At 54.7% G+C, this 20,854-nt stretch overlaps 1 protein-coding gene across 7 annotated transcripts in view; it reads left to right on the top strand.

Annotated features, from left to right (window-relative positions):
* The window catches only part of ZBTB17 (zinc finger and BTB domain containing 17), a 31,821-nt gene that overhangs the window by 7,949 nt on the left and 3,018 nt on the right, over positions 1 to 20,854 (top strand). For 5 of the 7 annotated variants that reach the window (XR_003522874.2, XR_003522873.2, XM_027609859.2 and 2 more), the window contains 11 exons: positions 15,419 to 15,625; positions 16,689 to 16,877; positions 17,496 to 17,636; positions 17,908 to 18,033; positions 18,504 to 18,736; positions 18,819 to 18,961; positions 19,056 to 19,356; positions 19,661 to 19,748; positions 19,824 to 19,940; positions 20,039 to 20,159; positions 20,443 to 20,573. Coding sequence is in view for 5 of the 7 variants with exons in the window: in XM_027609859.2 (XP_027465660.1) it covers positions 15,419 to 15,625; positions 16,689 to 16,877; positions 17,496 to 17,636; positions 17,908 to 18,033; positions 18,504 to 18,736; positions 18,819 to 18,961; positions 19,056 to 19,356; positions 19,661 to 19,748; positions 19,824 to 19,940; positions 20,039 to 20,159; positions 20,443 to 20,573 (1,797 nt within the window). In the remaining 2 variants the exon portion in view is untranslated. Of the gene's footprint in view, positions 1 to 15,418; positions 15,626 to 16,688; positions 16,878 to 17,495; positions 17,637 to 17,907; positions 18,034 to 18,503; positions 18,737 to 18,818; positions 18,962 to 19,055; positions 19,357 to 19,660; positions 19,749 to 19,823; positions 19,941 to 20,038; positions 20,160 to 20,442; positions 20,574 to 20,854 lie in introns of those variants that run through there. The other 2 variants (XM_027609878.2, XM_027609886.2) reach the window with 2 other exon arrangements.

Genomic DNA, 20,854 nt, shown 5'->3' with positions numbered 1-20,854 from the left:
TATGTGTTGTAACTGCTTCCAATTTGTGGCTAGCCTTTTCACTGTAGGTTTTGTTTTGTTTTGTTTTTTAACAAATTCTTAATTTTAAGGTTCATCATTTTTCTTTTATGGTTATCTCTTTCCGTTCCTTTTAAAGAACTTCCTCTCTACTTCAGGTTTATAAAGATAATCCCCTAGGTATTGTCTTCCAAGCATTTTATGATTTTGTGTTTTACATTAAGGTTTTCAGCCCATTTAAGATTATTTTTGTGTATATTATGAGGTAAGGAGCTGATTCCTTTTTTTTTTTAGTAAGTATACCAAATTGTCCTAGTACTATTTATTAAAAAAAATACATTCCTTTCATGTGGATCTGTAAATGTCACCAGCAACCCTTATATATAGTGAGTGTCCACAAATGTGTGGATCTATTCCTGAGCTCTTTACTGTTTATTCTCTATATCTGTCCTGATATCACACTGACTTAATGACTAAATTTTTATGTAACAGTTCTTGGTATCTGGTAACGTCTTGGCCCTTTGCTCTTCTATCTTCATTTTAGATTGTGCTTGTCAAATTCCATAAAAATTGTTGGGATCTTTTATTAGAATTGCTTTGAACTTATTCCACATCAGTTTGGATAGAATTGACATTTTTATGATATCGAACCTTCCATGAACATGGTATATCTCTCAGTTTACATAACTTAACCAAAGTCTAACTTTACTCACTGTCTCACACCCTACTCTCAAACAATTAAGGACCTTAGCACACTTTAATTCCCATCACCCCTTTCTTTCGTTCTATAGGTGGGTATTTTAATTCTTTTTAAAATTTTAGAAGACATCTAATGATGTCAGTATTGTTTAGATTTACTCATTTATTATTGACTAGTTTTTCCTCATTCCTTCTTGCATTTAATACTTTCATTCTGGGATCACTTTTTATCTACCTGAAGCGTATCTTTTATGATGTGTGAATTTGGGCTGTCATCTGTTTGGGGGCCAGCTAGGGATTTTACCCTCCACTTGATGCCAAAAATTTGATGTAGGCAGTTTTCTCTGCAGTCTTTTTTTCACTGACTTGTAACTCTCTGTGGCTCCAGCTCTATTCTGGAGGGCCCTCCCATGAGACCTCTGTCTTTGGGAGGGAGAAGGAACTCGAGCTTGCTCAGTTCTGCAGATGCCTTTGATACCCACCCTCAAAGCTCCACTTGCTCTCTGGATTCCAGCCTTTGCTTAACTTTGTTTGACCCCTCAGTGTTCCTTACTGACTCTCCAGTTCTTTGATGTGTTTTAAAAGATGTCTCACAATTTCTCTTCAGCATTTGCAGCTGTTTGCTAGAGAGTTGGCCTGGGTACCTGGTGTGCCATGCTTCCAGAAAATCAAGGTGTTTCTGAGTCTTAATTTTATGTTTCATCTGGCAGCAGCAAACACCGAAGATTAGAACGAAGACTTAGCGATGTTCACTTATAGCTTTTATAAGGTGTTTTGTAACCCTTATTAGCATAAGGAGAGGGAGTTGGTAAGTGCCAGTTAACGACAGAGAATTTGCCCTTTTAGGACAGACGAAGGGTCTGTAGAGCCTAGCATTACATGTCTGTCCGTGTGTCTGTGGAAGTTTTGTCTTTTTCTGAAGAGGAAAGTTCTTATCTTTTAGAGTATATGGACGTGGCCTTGAATCTGTCTGTGTCAGTGCGACCGAGGTCCGCTGACAACCCCTCTAAGCCTTGACTGGGTTATCTGCATGATGGGGGGTGATCATATTAACAGCCTTTCCGCAGGATCACTGCAGGGATCAATGAAGTAGCCTGCATCCTGAAACCCTTTGCAGGCAGGCAGCTCCGGCAGCCATTCCAGTTATTCCCTTTGGTGGTGTTCTCTCCACGTGCTGCTGCCCTTTGGAAACAATGAGCCTGTGATTTCCCTAACCTCCCAATTGCTTCACATGGTGGTGCTTATTATATATTAGTAAGGCTGTGTTTTCTCTGGGCACAGCTACACAGCCCCACCCACAGTCCTTTCCCAGGACTCACAGTTGCCTTCCAGCTGGGTGAAATCCCCGTCAGATTGGGAAACTGTAGCATCTGCACCAGGGGCTCTTGGATCAGTTACTTGCATCCAGGCATTAGTTTTTACCCAACCAACGAATGCATTAAAAATTTGCATCAGTGTCGGCAGGCTGCCGTCTAGACAAAGGGTACCATTTCATGATCCTGCTCGCTGGCAACATGCTGTGGAAACTGTCCATCTTTTAGATGTTTGCCAGTTTGATCCTGGAAGTGGTATCTTGTACTTCTTTATATTTCTTTATTAGGCTGAACATCTTTTTTCCGTATAGAATATATTGACCACGGGTGTTTCTTTTTTTTTTAAAGATTTTATTTATTTGACACAGAGAGACATAGCGAGAGAGGGAACACAAGCGGGGGGAGCGGGAGAGGGAGAAGCAGGCTTCCCGCGGAGCAGGGAGCCTGATGCAGGGCTCGATCCCAGGACACTGGGATCATGACCTGAGCCGAAGGCAGACGCTTAACGACTGAGCCACCCAGGCGCCTCTGACCACCGGTGTTTCTTTTGTGAACTGCCTTTTCATTTCTTTGACTCATTTTTCTGTTGGGAGATTTTTTTCTTATTGATTAGTTTTTTGTAACAGCTTTATTGAGGTATTCATGTAGTATACAAGTCACCCATTTAAAGTATGCAATTAAATAGCTTGCAGTATATTCCCAGAGTTGTGCAACTATCACCACTATTTTCAGAAAATTGTCATTATCTCGAAAAGAAACACACCACCCCTTAGCAGTCACTCCCCACTTCCCTATCTCCATCAGCCCTAGACAGTCACTTTCTATGCTTACGGATTTGCCTGTTCTGGGCAGTTCATCTAAATGGAATCATGTAACTTGTGGTCTTTTGGCTGGTTTCATTTAGCATAATATTTTCAAGGTTCATTCGTGTTGTAGCATATGTCATTACTTTCTTATTGTCCAGTATTCCGTTGCACAAACAGACCACATTTTATTTATCTATTCATCAGTTGATGGACATTTAGGTTGTTTCTACCTTTGACTCTTATGAGTAATGCTGTCATGAACTTTTGTGTACAAGGTTTTTTTTCTTTTTTTTTTAGATTTTTTTTTTTTTTTTAAGTGTTCCCTACCCCCAGTGTGGGGCTCGAACTCACAACCCCATGATCAAGAGTCATATACTCTACTGACTGAGCCAGCTAGGTGCCCCTGTGTACAAGCTTTTATGGGCACATATGTTTTCATTGTTGGTATGAGGAGCCTTTTGTATAGCCAGACCAGTAACCCTTATTTACAATATAGGCTGTAAATATTCACCCTTAATTTATATTTACATTTGGGAAGGTGGGAAGATGAGGGTAAGATGAACAAAACAGAACATTTAGGGGCGCCTGGCTGGCTCAGTTGGTTTAGCATGTGACCCTTGATCTCAGGGTTGTGTGAGCCCCATGTTGGGTGTAGAGATTACTTAAAAAAAAAAAAAAGAAAAGAAAGAAAAAGAAACATTTAGATTTCTGACCAGTCTTTCATATCCTAAGGATTAAACTCATGTACCATGCCTTCCCCACTGTGGCCCCACGAAGGGGCCCCTTGGGGCTGGTCTGCCTGTCTTACAGTCGTGCTGTTGCACGCACTCTTTCTGTATCTGTCCCACTGTATCTCTGTCCATCTGTCTCTCTGTCTCTGTTTCAGGCTACCTGCATTAGGACTGGGAAACGGGAACTGGGCAGCACACTGGGGGTGCTTTCCAAGTTTCTCTCAGAAGCTCACACTTCAAAGTGACTGGCTGAAAACCCACCAGGGCTGCAAGTCATCCGTTCAAAGGCTTCCAGCAGCTTTGCTGATTCACTGCCGTTGCAGGTGGAGGGGATGTGAGGGGGCTGGAGGCCGGCCAGCGCTGTTTGCTCCAGGGCGTGAGCGCTGGGGCCCTGAGCTTCCTTAATCCTCCCAGGGCTCCCGTCCAGAGCCTGTTCTAGAGCAGCACTGAAGCACCTGGAGTTGAGGAGCCCAGCGGTTTTTTAAAAATCCTGGGAAATTGAGACATTGGGTTCCTGACTGCTCTTTATCCAGGCCTAACATGAGTTTTTGCAACCCCCCCAGATACTCCTCTGAAATATCCTTGCACTCATTTAGTTTTCCCCAGTCAAGTCTCACAAAATATTTTTAGTTTAATCCTGTTGGGAGTAGTAAGTATACAATTTCATGTTGGCTTCTGCTGTGTATAGTCCTATGTCCATCTAGATACACATCCTGTGTTGTTCCTGTTCATCTCAAGGTTTCCAAAATAGGGAAAGTTTTAAAAGAAAATCTGCTGAATGCTAGGTGAATATGTCATTTTTTTTTTTTATTGTCGGGCACACGGTATCAGTTATACTTTAAATGTGTGTGTTTGTAATCTGGTAATTTTGTTAATGAAATCATTTATTTAACATATCTTCACACTGGAAGGGAGGGACCCTTAGCAGTCACCCATCCTAGTGAGGAAACAAAACTAGACAAAGTCAGCCACGTGAAACACGTGCTACGTTGAAGTCCAAATACATCCAATTCCAAACAGTTGCTCCTCAACCTCCTTTTTGCTTTTAGCTCGGATCCTTGATCTTGACTACTATCATGGGAAAACTGATCCTTCCTTGGAATTGTCATGTTTATTTGCTGTCTCAATGAAAGCCTCGTTGTTCCTCCAAAATCATCCTGTTCTTTGTAGAAAGCAGGTGGCTTTTGCCCTCAAGGCTGAGCACCTCCGTCTTGTGTTTTGGTCACTGTTGAGTGAAGTCAGCATTGCCATGGGCAGGGCCTTTGCCTGGTCTGCTTTCAGGCTAAAACTTCATTTGTCGTGGGGGCCTGATGAGATTTCACCTCCCATTTTTAGAAGCTAGGGCAGGGGTTCCAGCATTCGGTTCCCCTTTTGTCTACAGCTCACCAGCATGGCTAGCGTGGGTACAGACGAGACAGCAGGCATGGTGGTGGCCAGCAGCAGCTTTATGCAGTGGGAACGGGTGTCATCATCCCTATTTTACAGCAGGGAAAGTGAGGTACAGAGGGTTACATACTCTTTTCCAAGGTGCTCGACTAGCTTTGGTTTGAAGCCAAGGCAGGAGTGGTAACTGGGACCAGGATCCTGTTAGCTCCCTGGGGCTGCACGCAGAACTGTGCGTGCGTGTGTGTGCCTCATTCCTCATGGTAGCCGAGCAGCTCGGCTGGGGCTGGCAGAGGCTCCCAGCTGCTCTTCTAGGGGATTTTCAGTTTTGTCCCCGTAAGGAATTTCTGCTCATGAAGATTTCTCTGGTGACACATTCTTTGTGCAAATTACCATAATTTTCCATTTCCCTTTTGAGAAATTTTTTCCTGTTGAGAAGTTTTGAGTCATCAGGTCTTGTAGAAAATGTCTTAAAGGTTTTATAATAAATAGAAATGAAGAAGCTCTGACTTGGCGGACAGTTTCTTTCTTCCCTTCCTTTTTTCACTTGGTTTCTTGAAGAGATAACATTTAGAAGTGGTAAAACAAAATGCAGCAATGATATGCAGTGAAAACTAGAGCTCCGTCCTGCCCTTGCCCTGCTCCTCCGAGGGCCCCCCCTTACCCATCTCTTGTACGTCCAGAGCCATGGACTTTTTGTTTGTTTATGAGCTAGGATTTCACAGCCTGGGTTTATGGTTTCAGACAAACCGCACGACCCAGTTTCCCCTAGGAACAGTCAGGTACTATATGTTGTTAAGGGACTTTGAGCCACTCCAGGAAGAGGTACTTAGAATTTTCCAAAGGATATTATCATATTTAGTGGGGAGGCCGTTTGCACAGGCTGCTCTGGAAGAGCCATGTGAGCATGCGTTGGATCCTGAGCCACCAGCTGAACCCTCCTGGTGCTAGCTGGGGGTGACCTTGTCCCCTTTTTCACATCCCAAGGGTCCAGCCCCGTGGGACTTTGATCCTTCCCCTTTCAGTCTGTTCTCCATACTGATGCAGCGAGAGTGAGTTTCCTGAAATGTGAGCCTAACCATGGCCCTCTCTCGCTTAAGCCCCTGGCCAGGCTCCCAACTGCTGGGGCTGAGCGCTGGGTCCTTGGCGTGGTGGGCGTGGTGGGCGTGGCCCCGCGTGCCTGGCTCCAGCCTGGCCCTCCGGCTGTGTGTCTCACCACGTTTTCCACTCGTTTCTTTCGTGATGCTGAGGTGTGCTGTTCTCCCTCCACCTGGTCCCCATGCATGCACACCATTCTCTCATGCACCCCTCCATTGCTTATGTTGTCCTCTATCTGAACATCCTTCTTGCCTTTGTTCATGTGTCTTGTTAGGTGTGGCTAGGTGCCCTATCCTCCTGGGGGTGGCACCCCTTCAGAACTCATCAGAAGGTGCTGACAGTGTCTGGGACTTGCTCCCTGGTGGCAGGTCCTCGAGTTGGGGGGGCACTCAGGCCTGACCTTGTTCCCGGTGGAGCTGGAGCTCCCAGCAGGGCACCTGCACCAGGCAGCGGATCTGCAGTGGATTTGAAGTCCATGTCCACTACTCTGTCCCCTAGCCCACCAGATGTGCAGATGAGCCCCCCCAAGTCTATCCATATTTAACTTGAATGGGCGACTCTCCCCAGGTTTACTGCCCCAAGTGACACAGTAACAAAGGCCTCACAGCAGAAGTTTGAAGCCGGATGGGAACAAAGTCCAAGTGCTCTTTGGTCACATTGGACCAGGCTGTGGCTCCCTCCTTTTTCTCCACCTGCTGTGGAAACTTTGAGCCGTGTGCTTCACGAGTAAAGGGGGTTCACTTGGGATAACCTGGTTTGTTTTAATGAATTTTTTCCTTTTTGGTGTCACTGTGTATCAGTCACAGACTTAGTAATATCTGATTCCACTTTTGCCAGTATTTGTGCAGTACTTCCTGTACTCACAATTATCGCGTATATGGTGGTTTTCCTGTTGAATGGGTCAGCAGTCTAGAACCCGGAGAAGCTTGCCTGAGGCCACCCTGCTAAGACTGGAGCCACGATTCACATGCATGTCCTTGAATCTGAGTCCTTTAGTGTTTCTTCTTCTATTTTTTTTTTTTTTTTTTTTAGGGGATGGGGAGGGGCAGGGAAGAGAGCAAGAGAGAATCTTAAGCAGGCACTATGCTCAGTGTGGAGCCCAACACGGGGCTCGATCTCACAACCCAAGCTGAAATCAAGAGTTGGATGCTTCACCGACTGAGCCACCGAGCACCCCTGTTTCCTCTTTTTTGTCCTGTATTTTCTCCCATGGGGACTCCAGTCCATCCTGTGGCTTTAACCACCGTCCCTCCTGTAGACGTCTCAGCTGTGTTGGCCTGACAGAACTCTCATGTGCCCTGCCCTCCCTCTGCCCGCCGTCATGCCTCACCTCAGCGAATGGCACCTGCACTTGGCCAGGTTCTCAGGCGAACGATTTAGTGTTGTCCTTGACTCCTTTTCTCACGGCACACCTCCGCTTGGTCAGCTGACTGTTGGCTCTCCTGAACAGCTTCCCGGTCTGACTGCTTCCGCCTCGGCACAGGGTCTCCATCTCCTGCTCCTCTCCTGGTGTTCCTCCAGCCCCTCCTACCCCCTTGCAGTCACCCCTCTGCACCCAGGCTCCTGGGGCACCCCGGTGTACTTGGAAGAAACTCCAGAGCCTGACTTGCCTCTAAGACTCTGGCTGATCTTAGCCTCTGCGGCTGCCACTTGGGCTCTTCTCATTTTCCCACTGGCTTCCTCCTCTCCAGGGCACACCAGCCCCTTTGTCAAGGTCACGCCTGCCCCAGGGCCTTTGCGTTTGCTCTTCTCTGTGCCTGCAACAGTCCCTGGGCTTATGGTGGCATGGCTTGCTCTTCACTTCATTCAGGTCCTTGCTTCAATGTCACCTCCTCGGAGAGGTCCTCTTGACTGGGGGGTTTGTTTTCTTTTTAAAGATTTTATTTATTTGACAGAGAGAGACACAGCAAGAGAGGGAACACAAGCAGGGGGAGTGGGAGAGGGAGAAGCAGGCCTCCCGCTGAGCAGGGAGCCCGACGCGGGGCTCTATCCCAGGACCCCGGGATCATGACCTGAGCCAAAGGCAAACGCTTAACGACTGAGCCACCCAGGCGCCCCTTGACTGTGTTCTTAAATATCAAATAGCCTCTGCCTTGTCTCCATACCTTGTTTTACCTTCTTCACAGCACCTAGTATGTGCTTCACGGCACCAGGTTATCCCAAGTATGATATAAGTATATTATACTTATGACCTGTTTTCCCCATGACACTCGTAGCTCTAATGAGACCTACGACCAGCACAGGGGAGGCGCTCATTCAGCGTTTGTGAAATGCTTTTGTCTTTTCTGTGTGTCTGTTTCCTGAGTCAGGGGCTGCCGACCCTGAGAGGGGACGGTGATAATTAGGAGTAGCTGCACACAGCTGTATCACCCCGCAGACTTGCTGTGTATCGAAGGACATTTCTCATTCTCATTACTTCTCAAATATGTATAGTTGCTGTTGTGATTAGTGGAATGGAAATTCTTTTTTTCATAGTGGTCTTGCCCAGTATTTTCTCAGTTAACAAGTACCAAAAGTACAATTATAATTTCATGAACGTCCACGGAATATTTGACCTTGAGTTAGTTGCACTCAGAAAGGCCAGGAATCACCACTCTGTACAGGCCTGTTTCCCGACTTGATTTACAACCGTGTGAGAGCAAGGTCCTGGGGTAGGTGCTGTCAGCTGCTGTGAGGAGGAAGTTAGTAAGTAATCCCGCCCCGCAGTGATTTTATTGAACCTGATAGGGGAGGCGGGGCAACAGACGGGCCTCCCTTTTGGCCAGGTCTGTGTACTGCTGCTCAGGGAGCATTGGGGTGGAGAGTGGGGGTGTTGGGAGAAGGATCGGATGTCCCCAAGTCCCACATATTCTGATTTTATCTTTGTGGAAGCAAGTTCCTTAATCTACCTTCTGTCAAGCTCTAAGAGTCCCCAGAACAAGTCCTAGCATCATGGATTCCGCACTGGCATGAGCTTGCACAAACACAGGACAGCACTTTCTTCAGGACCAGCCAGCCTTCCCACATATTCCTGGAGCAGTGGGGGTCCGTTGGGGGTTGGGGAAGGGGATGCCCATTCCCTCTTCAGAAGTGTGGTTGAGTGTTAGAGATCATGGAGGTTGTATAATGAAAAGCAAAGGCAGTATTACAATTTAATTTTATATTTAGATATGATTTTTAGGTGTTTAAAAAATCAATATTTTGGGGGTGCCTGGGTGGCTCAGTCGGTTAAGTGGCTGCCTTTGGCTCAGGTCATGATCCCGGAGTCCTGGGATCCAGCCCCACGATGGGCTCCCTGCAGACTGGGGAGCCTGCTTCTTCCTCTCCCTCTGTGATCTCTCTCACTCATGCTCTCTCAAATAAATAAATAAAATCTTAAAAAAAAAAACAATTTTTTTGGTAATACAAACTTCACAGAAACTACTACTGAGTCTTGGCTGATAGGATTATGTGGAAGGTAGCAGTGATTTTCAGAGTGGAGCCATTACGCAGTAGAAGATCAAGTATCAGAATCTGGGGCTGGTGGGAAGGGCCGAGTCAGTCTGTATGTTTACCCTAAAGGGGAAATTAAAAGTTAAAAGTTTGAGAAACACTAGCTTACTATAAGAGCTGTATTTGCTGGGCAACGAGGAAAATGCCAGAAGGGGTGGTTTTGTTGGGACTTGCCTCTCTGCCATGTTGCCCTGAAAACGGGTAGGGTGTCACACTGGGTGGATGATGGGTTGGGCAGGTAGGTTTCGCGGTTGCAAGGCTGGCCTGCTGTGAACTTCCATTGCCTTGGCCTGAGTTTGTGTGTGTGCTAAGCTGGAGACGGGAACCACCTGTGTTTCCAGAAAATCCGGAATGCCGGGCAGCTGGAAGCGGAGTGGTGATCCCTCTCAACTGCCCCTGGACATGAGATGGCTGTGTCATGTCCAGGCCCGCAGCTGGGCGCACTGTGTTCTGGGAGCCGGGGACTGTTTGTCAAGATCAGCAGCTCCTTGTGCTAGGCCAGTTGTTTTCTGGCTTAATGGCTTCCCTCTGTGTGGCAGTTTGGAAACCCTGCATGCAGTGTAGTGCCTGCTAATAACCTGGGTAATATTTCATGTTTGACAGGTGCCCCTTTGACTCCGAGATGGAGCCGTGCTCTGCGGACCCACTTAGAGCTCTGGGCAGGCACTCCGGTCTTCACCCGGGAGCACCCTTGGGGTTTAACAGAACAGTTGTTCAATATAAAGTGCTTCCCCGACAGAGAAAATTGCTCTGAATGGTTCTTGCCCAACACCCCTCCCTTCCCTCTCTTAATGTTCATTGGGCTCTGGGATTTTTCCAGATTGCTTTTAGAAAGAATAATGGGTTATGATTACAAGGTCTTACCAAGGTCAAGTCACTAAATAGTTACCCAAGGTACCCAGCATAAAAGGGTATGTAGAAATCATCTCATACGGTTTTCAGCCTAAAAATAAAACTATAATTTGCATCCCTGCTTCCTGGTAACGGTAGTTTGGTGAGTGTTTACCACGTGTCAGGCACGGTACAGGCTCTGTGCTTATTACCGTGTCTAATTGAAGCCTGTAACACACCTGGGACGCAGCCTCACTGGCTGTTTTGTATGTGAAATGTTTGTTTAATTTAAATAATAAATCTAGGTGTATCCGAGTCAGTGTCTCGGAGGACCCCTGCTTGCCCCTCCTCCCATCCAGACAGCACCATCGTCCTGGACATTTTGTTACTCGTTGCCTTTTCTTTATAGTTTTACCATCTGTTGCTGTGAGCAGCCGCCTCAGAACTTCGTGACAAACCACCGGCAATTTATTCTCCCAATTTTGTGCGTTGACTGGGCAGTTTCTTTTGTTCCATGGGGTGTTGGGGTCATTCATGTGACAGCATTCAGCTAGTAGCTGGGCTGGAAGGTCCAGGAAAGCGTCTCGCATCCCGCTGTCTGCTAGGGCCTCTGAATTCATCATGTGGCCTGTGCCCATGGTGTCTCCTCCGGGGGACCTCCCTGCACCCTCTCTCTCCGACAGGAGACCCTGGGCATCCCTACGGTGGGGTAGCTGGGTTGCAGGAGAGCCACGCGGAATCTGCAGCCCTCTTAAGGGCCAGGCCTGGAATGGGCACTGAGTCCCTGCCTCTCGTCGGTCAGAGCCACCCAGATCCAGCTGGAATCTCCTAGCAGGTGTGGTGGGATGGCGGGACTTGTTGGTGGCCATCCGTGTCCACGTTGCTTAGTTGTGCCTGTTTGGAATCACACTGCAGGGCTTCTCCAGGGCCCTGGCTTTTCCATTCCCAAACGAGTTCCCTGTGAGGCAGGCCAGGGCTGTGTGTCCGGCCGGGTGGGTGGCCATCAGAAGAGAGTCCCAGCTCTGACGCCAGACGTCTGCCCCGTTCATCAGACCACGGAAAAGGTCACAGGACAGGAGTGAGAAGTTTCTGGAAGGTTGGGCCATTTCTTGAGTGGACAAGTCACGTGCCAGTTGGTGGCTTCATTTTCTGCATCTAACCTGAGGGCTTTGGGCTTGCTGGGCTCTGTGGTCTTGTTCTGTTTGCATTTTCTGTAGTTCTAAGCTTTTAGGGTCTTACTTAGAGTAGCTTTAAGGCCCACATTTATCGCCCTTAAAGCAAGACGAGGTAAGGGACCCCCCCCCACACTTTTGCTTGAGTGAAGGCACTGCATAGCAGGGGTGGGGCTGGGGGAGCCGCACTTGATCACCGACAGGAGGCGGCAGCGCTGTTGATCTTACTACTGCTTCAAGTCTCCTCGGACGAGGTGACCCCTGGGTGCATGCACTGACTGGGGTGGGCAGCTGCCCGCTCCTGTGGGGCCCACACATCCAGCTGTGTGGCCCAGGCAGGTGCCCTCACCTCTACCCAGGCTCCTCTGAGCTTGGCCAGATCGCGGTGAGTTCGTTTCGCTGTAGAGAGTGGAAGGAGACGAGGCAGTGGGGGGATTGCCGTGATCTCCGGGTGTTTCGGGTGTAGCTCTGGAGGTGGGGCACCGCCAGGCTCTAGCGCGGCCCCTCTGAGGGGGGGACCGCGCCAGCTGGCCCCGCACCTGCTCACCGCCTCGCCTTAGGGAGAAAGGGGCTGCTGGAGCTTTCTAGGGGGGGCCACCTGGCAGAGGGGAGCGCTGGGGGCAGCTGGGGCCTCTGAGCTCCATCTGCTAGTGGGGGGGGTATAACGTCCCCAGTGCTGCTGACAGCCTGTGTGGGGGACCCCATGAGCACTTGGGGAGCCCCCACGGCTGTGCTGGCACTCCCCAGGGCTGATGGCAGGACTTAAGGCTACTCATCTGCGTGTGGCAGCAGCCTTTCCCTCCCTCCTTTCCCTTCCTTTCCCCTTCCCCTTCCCCTTCCCCTTCCCCTCCTCCCTTCCTCCCTTCCTCCCTTCCTCCCTTCCTGGTTCTGCTCCCTCCCTTTCCTGGTCTTCCGCTGCCTCTTCTCTCACCCTCTCTCCCAGTTTGTCGCTTCCTTTTCTTTCTTTGATTTTGTCAGAACAGATGCACCTTAGGAGTGTTTCTCCGTTGGAACAGCTTTGGAGGCAGCCTTGGGGGACCCTGCAGGCCTCCGTGTTCTGGGCCCCACACCCATGTCTGGGCAGCAGCTCACGTCGGAGGAGCGTGGTTAGCGTTGGGTAGAAAACGGTCCCCATGGGCCCCCACTGCTCTCCTGGGGTGGGGGGCACGGGAGGTACCGGGCCACCAGCCACCCTCTCCTAGGACCTTTATCAACCCCGCCAAGGTCTCTGAAAAGAGCGCCCCCCTCCGTGTCCAGCCCCAGGAGAGCCGGCTCCACGCCCTTCCCGCAGCAGCTCGAGGGCTCGTGGCAGCCCCCTTGATCGGCCGCCCTTGGACCTGGCAGCCCCCTTCCACCCTGGGGTCTCCTCTCAGGTTTCTCTTCACTGCAAGTCAGGTTGCCTTCCGGCCAGAGGGTTCTGCCTTCAGCCAACTCCAGCCCAAGGGCCTGGACCAACTCTGTACCTTGGGGAAGGGGGGGGCGTTGTTCAGCAGATGCTTCCTGATTGTTTCTGAACCTGGGAGACACTTCCTCCACCTTCAGTTTTCGGGTCGGCTGCTGGTGAAGGTGAAGGAGCCGGGGCCGCTGCCAAGTGCCAGATGGGCTTATTCTGAAGCTGAGGGAGCATCTTTCTTTCTTTCTTTTTTTTTTTTTTAAAGATTTATTTATTTGAGAGAGTGAGAATGAGAGAGAGAGAGTACATGAGAGGGGGGAGGGTGACAGGGAGAAGCAGGCTCCCCGCCGAGCGGGGAGCCCGATGCGGGACTCGATCCCGGGACTCCGGGATCATGACCTGAGCCGAAGGCAGTCACTTAACCAACTGAGCCACCCAGGCGCCCAGGGAGCATCTTTCTGACCCTTGTGGGCTCTGGTGGTTCTCCCTTTCTGCACTTGGGAGGGGTTTCTGCACCTCGGCTTCTGAGGACATAGGGAGTGACTAGTGACGGGGACATGCGCTCACGTGCCTCCCCCTGGCCCCAGCGAGAAGGCAGATCTGGGGGTGAGCTGGCCTGGCCTCTCCTTGCCCCCCCGCCTCCATCCCCTGTACCCCTTGCCCGGCGTGTACTGCCTTCGGATCCTAGGCCCGAGCACCCCTGCCCGGGTGTTCAACCCATGGACTGGACACTGGTTCTTTTCCATGTTCTCCAGAAACGTGTCTATTTTAGTTTTTATCAGCTCGGACACAGTGGCCAGAATTCCCCTCTCATTCATTCCTTCAGGTCACAACAGGAACTTACTTGTTCCAGGGACTGAAGACCGACAAGGACGCCTTCCCAGGCGTCATGTGGCCGTAGGGGCCTCTGCTCGGGGGCTGGCCCCTGGTGCCTCTCTGCCGAGCTGTAGCTGGCGGTGCCGTGACGGAGCCAGAGACCCAAGAAGCCGTGGGAGCTTGTGTGTGGAGGCGGACATCGAAGGACGGTCGTAGGGATGCGGGAGGGAGGGAAAGGCTGTTTCTGGGTCTCCAGCAACAGCTGCTCTGAACTCACAGCTCAGACAGAGGCTGGCACATGGCGCACAGCCTGTTGTCACCGCCACGTTCCCCCTCCCTCCCTGGAGCCCTGCCTGCCTGCCCGGTGACCTCCCCCCAGCTCAGCAGACACCTAGCCCTGCTTTTGCAAAGTTTCCAGACACCACAGGGTGGGTGGGCTTTGCTGGCTAAGGCCCTGCAGGTGGGGAGGCAGGCGTGGCTTCCCTCGCTGCTCATCACAGCCAGACCACCATACATGGTCAGGGCTCCTGCACAGTGACTCACCCCCAGGAGGCTGATGTCACAGAACAGTGGGAGCGCATGAGGGGCTGCTGAAACCTGGGGGCCGGGAGCCCCAAAGTGTCATTCTCACTTGCCCAGGAAGAGCCTGGGGCAGCTCTGAGCAGACCCAGGCCTCAGATGCCGGACCAGGGCCTGACAGCCTGGCCCTGGGTTGCGGGGCGGGGGGAGGTCTGTGCAGTGTGACCCCAGGAGTGTGTGTGACTTTTATTTTGAAACTGGGTCTTTCTTGAACTGAGGGCCTGCTATTTTCCCTATAAAATGCTGGTCTGAGACGCACTCTGGTGTGGTGCTGCTGGGGAAGAGAGGGCTGTTTTAGGTACTTATTTAGTCATGGCTTGTGGTAGTTCGTGGTTATTCGGCACCAGGCCATGGAATTTTTCTGAGCATTTTCACTTGAGACAGCTGTGGGATTTCCAGGCATCAAGGGAGGCCTTTGCCAGAGAGGCTGCAGCCAGCCCCACAGCTCTTGGGGTCAGGACCAGAGTTCACTCTTCCTCCAGGGACAGCCTGGAGAGGCTTCTGGAGGCAGAGGACTCCCCAACTTTATGCAATTCCCTGAGCCTATGAATCAGAGTGAGCGAGCGACAGATCCCTGCCCCCAAGGGCAGGACTTTACCCGAGCCCTGTGGGTGCTGCAGGAGGGGGTCCGTTCCAGAAATGCTGGGAAATGGAGCATCTGTCTTCCCAGACGCACGTCTCACCTGTGTGTGACAGGACGGGGAAAACAACAAAATGGGTTTTTGTAAAGCCAAATGTATCGAGTTGAAGGAGCTGTCCTTCTAAGATTATGTCATGCATTCTTTTTGTAAAAAATGTTAAACTGACCATGTGTTTTTCTAATGCTCACCGTCATTAGTGTTTGTGTTTGTTTTTTGACTTTCTAATGTCATTACCTGGCAAGACACAAAGGTGGCTGTTTTCTGTTGGTCCCTCAGTACTTTTGGTTTTTGCAACTTTGCTGGCCAGTTAAACCCAGTGATCTGGGAGCCGCTGGTCAGCCTTGGCTTGCAGAGGGAATCTGGAGTGATTTACCCTTGGTGGATTTACTTCTCCTGTGTGCTTCTCACCTGGGAGTTGGGGGGCTGACTGTTGGGCGGGCTGGCGTCCTCTCTGTCTGCTAACACGAAGACCCCCTGGCTTTCCGCAGCCATGGATTTTCCCCAGCACAGTCGGCACGTCCTGGAGCAGCTGAACCAGCAGCGGCAGCTGGGACTGTTGTGTGACTGCACATTTGTGGTGGACGGGGTTGACTTCAAAGCCCATAAAGCAGTTCTGGCGGCCTGCAGCGAGTACTTCAGGATGCTCTTCGTGGACCAGAAGGATGTGGTGCACCTGGACATCAGTAACGCGGCAGGTACCCCGTTGGGTCCAGGGCCACGCGTGCGGAGGCTCGGGAGCTGTGGCCAGCTCTGTGCCATGCGAGGCCCTCCTGACGTTCCTGACATGGCCCCCGCCCTCCCGGGGGTGGCACCTTTGAGCTGAGGGGTGCGCCAGGCCTCCCACACGGGACCCAGGCCACGAGTGTGTGGGCACCGAGTTCCTTCCACATTTGGGGGGGCCTGTTTTGACTGGGAGCTGGGGGATGAGAGAGCTGCCAGGGCCCGTGGCAAGCTCTGGGCCGGAGTGCACGTAGGAGAGGCTCATCGGGGGACAGAGAACAGGGGTGCTCTTCCCAGCCCCTGACCCCTTCCCGTGGCCCAGCCCGTCCTGAACCCCTACCCTCGTGCTAACTGTGATGGCGATGGCCACGGTTGGGGCTCGGAGGGGTGTCGGGAAGACCTGGGGATTGAGAAGGAACTGGTCCTAAATTTGGCTCCTAACCCAGAATGGCGGACCTGCCATGAGAAGGTCAGGGCGAGGTGGTGGTCCCCCAGTTTACAGATATGGAAACAGACCCAGAGAGGTCAGGTGACTGGCCTGGAGGTCAGCTAGGTTTTGGCAGAGCCCTCATCAAAGCCAGTGCTGACACCCTCTTGTTGGAGTGTCCTCCAGTGGTGGGGTGTGGTGGCTGAGTGGTGGAGAGGATACCGGGGCGGGGGGGTGCATTCACACCGCTGTCCTCGGTGCAGGGCAGATGTTTGCACTCTCAGTCCTCTGTTCACACCCTCTACTGTGCAGAGCAGGCGTTCACACCGTCTGTCCTCGTGCAGCGTGGGCGTTCACACCCCGTCCTCCGTGTCGAGTGAGCATTCACACCCCTGTCCTCCGTGCAGGGCAGCTGTCACCCCCTCTGCCCTCTCTGGGGGTACTTCATTTCAGAGGCTGTGGTCTGGGCGCCAGTATGGGGGGGGCGCGCTGGTGGCCTGCCACTCTGCTTTTCACAGATCCCTGGGTCCTGCTGCCGAGTGGGGCAGCTGAGCCGGCTGCAGGTGCCAGGCCTTGAGCGGGTCCGTGATGGCTGTCTGTGTCCTTGGCAGGCCTGGGGCAGGTGCTGGAGTTCATGTACACGGCCAAGCTGAGCCTGAGCTCTGAGAACGTGGATGATGTGTTGGCCGTGGCCAGCTTCCTGCAGATGCAGGACATCATCACGGCCTGCCACGCCCTCAAGTCACTGGCTGAGCCGGCCGCCAGCCCTGGGGAGAATATGGTGGCCTCAGCCACGGAAGGTAAGAGTCTTGGCAGGCTGGTCCTGAGCAGGCGGCTTTGGATGGGGTGTTGCCTCTTACTCTCTCTTTTCTCTCTCTGGGCCTCAGTTTCCTTACCTGGCCTTGCCTGCACCGTGGGGTGCTAGTAAGAAGTCTCAGGAAGACCTTCCGAGCGGCCCGTCTGCCTACCCCTTCCCCACCATTTACCCGCTTGCTTTGTGCTCTGCTGCCCCAGAGAGCTGGGGGCGTGCGTGGCCCAGGCGTCTGCACACGGGGGTCGCTCCTCTGGCTGCCCGTCCCCTCTCGTACCCTTCCTCCTGACGCTGGCTGTGGGCCAGATTCTCATGGTGCCCTTTGCAGAGAACCCCACTCCCCTCCTAAGCTCTGACTCTGAGCAGCAGCATTGTTTTGCGTGTGGGGTGTGCTCCCTGACCGGTGTGGGAGCCCCATGGAAGCGGCACCGGGCGTGTTGGCCACCAGGCGTGTGGAGTAGGTGCCCGGGGAGACAGACTGGCAAACCACTACGTAGATGTATCCCCAGGGAGGATCTGGAAGAGCTAGCAAGTACTGGGCCACCTCACCCCTCCAGGTGACGGGCACGTGACGGGAAATGGCAGGTCTGTCCTGTTCCATCTGCAGGAGGAGACAAGAGAGCCAAAGAGGAGAAGGCGGCTGCCCCCACGCTGGGTGAGCTGGACCCCGCCGGCAGTGGTCCGCCCACAGGCCCGGGCAGGGAGCCCAAAGAGGAGCGGGGTGGCCAAGCCGAGAGCAGGGCCAGTGGTGAGTTGTGGCACCGAGGACCCAGCCGGCCCTCGGTCCCAGCCCGTCCCGGCACCCGGGGGCGGGGGGTGCCGGCAGCTGCACCCCTTGAGCTCTGGTTACCAGAGTGACCTGTTGTTCGCTCTGGGGCCCCTGTTCCAGCCAGAGCAGAGGCACAGGCAGCCTGCGTTTGGGGCCTCAGCCGCTCCCGGGGGCCCGGTGCAGGAGAGCCTTTCGGGCCCGGTCGGCAGGCCCTAATCCAGCCTCGCGTGTTCCCACACCACACACCCAGGGGCCGAGCAGACGGAGAAGGCTGACGCCCCCAGGGAGCCGCCCCCCGTGGAGCCCAAGCCCGACCCCACGAGCAGCATGGCCGCTGCCGAGGCCGAGGCCGCCTTGTCAGAGAGCTCGGAGCAAGGTACCCCTGCCCCCCCGCCGGGCCCAGCCAGCCGGCACTCACGCCCCCCAGCGCCCCTCCCGCACCCTTCCAGTGGATCCCACCGTGAGTCCCGCTTTAGCTTTGGGCCCAAGGCACCTTTCCATTCTTGAAATCTGGCCTCTGTGTCTTGGGGACGCACCCGGCCGTGCTTCTGCTGGCGCGGGAGTGTTGCTGGGGCAGCGCCGAGCGCCAGCAGGGAGCCCGCCCCCACCGCGGAGCAGGTCCCAAGTCCCCGGGGGACACTGGCCCACGGCACCCCCTCCGAGCAGCGGACGGCCCTCTCCCCGGCCAGCGCCCGGCCGGCTTGTCTGCGGCTGCGGGACGGAGCGGGGCCCTGCGGGGAGCCCAGGCCTCCGCCTTGGCCTTCACTGGCTCTGAGGTTGCGACCTGCCTGCAGAGGCCCCTTGTCACCCTCCCAAGCGCCTCAGTGCCTGCCCTTCTCGCGGCAGAAATGGAGCTGGAGCCAGCCAGGAAAGGAGAGGAGCGGGAGGCGGAGGGCGCGGCCGAGGTCAAGGAAGAGGGGCCGCCGCTGGAGAAGGGGGAGGCCCCCGAGGAGAGCGAGGAGTCAGCCAGCACGGACTCGGGCCACGAGCTGGGCGCCGAGGCCCGGGGCCTGCGCTCGGGCACCTACGGCGACCGCACGGAGTCCAAGGCGTACGGCTCGGTCATCCACAAGTGCGAGGTGCAGCCCTCCCCGCGCCCCTGGCCGCCCCCCCCGCCCACGCCCCCGCCCGGTCCCTGACGTCCCCCCCCGCCCCCCCCAGGACTGCGGGAAGGAGTTCACGCACACCGGCAACTTCAAGCGGCACATCCGCATCCACACGGGCGAGAAACCCTTCTCGTGCCGCGAGTGCAGCAAGGCCTTCTCGGACCCGGCTGCGTGCAAGGCCCACGAGAAGACTCACAGGTACGCACCCCCTCCCCCAGCCCGCCGCCCGCCGCGGGGCCCGGCCTCTGGGAGCCCAGCGACCCTCCCCTCCCTGTCGCCCTGCGACCACCAGCCCGTTGAAGCCGTACGGCTGCGAGGAGTGCGGCAAGAGCTACCGGCTCATCAGCCTGCTGAACCTGCACAAGAAGCGGCACTCGGGCGAGGCGCGCTACCGCTGCGAGGACTGCGGGAAGCTCTTCACCACGTCGGGCAACCTGAAGCGCCACCAGCTGGTGCACAGCGGCGAGAAGCCCTACCAGTGCGACTACTGCGGCCGCTCCTTCTCCGACCCCACGTCCAAGATGCGCCACCTGGAGACCCATGACACCGACAAGGAGCACAAGTGCCCCCACTGCGACAAGAAGTTCAACCAGGTGCGTGCGCGCCCTCGGGAGTGGCCGGTCCCCCCCCACGCCCCCTCCCCCTGGGGACACGGGTGGGGGGCGGGGAGGGATGGGTGGGGGCGGGGCGAGGGCCCCCAAAGAACCGGGGTGGGGAGGTGGTTCTCCCTTTCCACTGCTGGGACCCGGAACGTGCCATGGGCCGCGAGGAAAACTGGAGCTCCGTCCTGGGGGCCCCGGGGGCAGGGCTGAGAGTCCTTTGTTCCGGGGTGGGGGGGCCGCCGAGGCCACATTCTGCCGGTGGCCCTTCTGATTCCCCTTCTGTGCCCGGGCACAGGTGGGGAATTTGAAGGCCCACCTGAAGATCCACATCGCCGACGGGCCGCTCAAGTGCCGAGAGTGCGGCAAGCAGTTCACCACCTCAGGTAGGCCCCCCCCCACCCCCGCTCCGCAGCCTCCCCGCGGCGCCTCACGCTGGCCCTCCCCGCGTCTCGCCACAGGGAACCTCAAGCGGCACCTCCGGATCCACAGCGGGGAGAAGCCGTACGTGTGCGTCCACTGCCAGCGGCAGTTCGCGGACCCCGGCGCCCTGCAGCGGCACGTCCGCATCCACACTGGTGGGTGCTCAGCCAGTGGCCCGGGGGCGGGGGGGGGGTCGGGGAAAGGCGCTGGGCTCGGGTGCCGACGCCTTCTGCTCCCCCCCCCACCGCCCCAGGCGAGAAGCCGTGCCAGTGTGTGATGTGCGGCAAGGCCTTCACCCAGGCCAGCTCCCTGATCGCGCATGTGCGCCAGCACACCGGGGAGAAGCCCTACGTTTGCGAGCGCTGTGGCAAGAGGTCCTGGCCCTCACCCCTGCCCCCCGCACGCCCCGGGCCCCACGGGGGTCCCCGGCAGCCCACTCGCTCGGGGAAGGGGGTCAGGAAACGAACCTAAGCTCGGTGGCAATGGGCCCAACTGCTGGCCCGGCCCAGGCAGAGGTCCCCGGGGTCCTGCCGGATCTAGAAGAGGCAGGAGGCCCCAGCCCAGCTCCCCGGCTGCCCCCCCCCCCCCCCCCGCTGCCCTGGGGCTCGCAGTTCGGTGCCAGCCGCTTGCCCTGCCCCCCCCCCCCCCCCCCCGCAGATTCGTCCAGTCCAGCCAGTTGGCCAATCATATTCGCCACCACGACAACATTCGCCCTCACAAGTGCAGCGTGTGCAGCAAGGCCTTCGTGAACGTGGGGGACCTGTCCAAGCACATCATCATCCACACCGGTGAGCTTGTGCCCGCCTGCCCTCTCTGGCCCTTGTTCTCGCGGGCGGGGCTGGTGGGAAGGGAGGTCCCTCCACATCCCAGCCTTGGGTGCCAGTTCTTGCTTCAGGGGGCCTGGGAGGTTCAACTTCAATGAGGACCCCGTTTTCGTAGTATCCAGAAGGTGCGGTGGCCATTGGAGGCTTCTGTGCAGCCCTGGTGGCTGCCCCAGAGCACTTGCTGCTGGAAAAGACAGGGCTTTGGGGGAAGCTGGAGGCCACTGAGGTCCTCCCCCCCCCCCCCA

Source organism: Zalophus californianus, chromosome 4, assembly GCF_009762305.2.
Source record: "Zalophus californianus isolate mZalCal1 chromosome 4, mZalCal1.pri.v2, whole genome shotgun sequence".
Taxonomy (NCBI): Eukaryota; Metazoa; Chordata; class Mammalia; order Carnivora; family Otariidae; genus Zalophus; species Zalophus californianus.
Note: the sequence above shows the minus strand (reverse complement) of the source record. Positions and strands in the feature narration are given on the sequence as shown.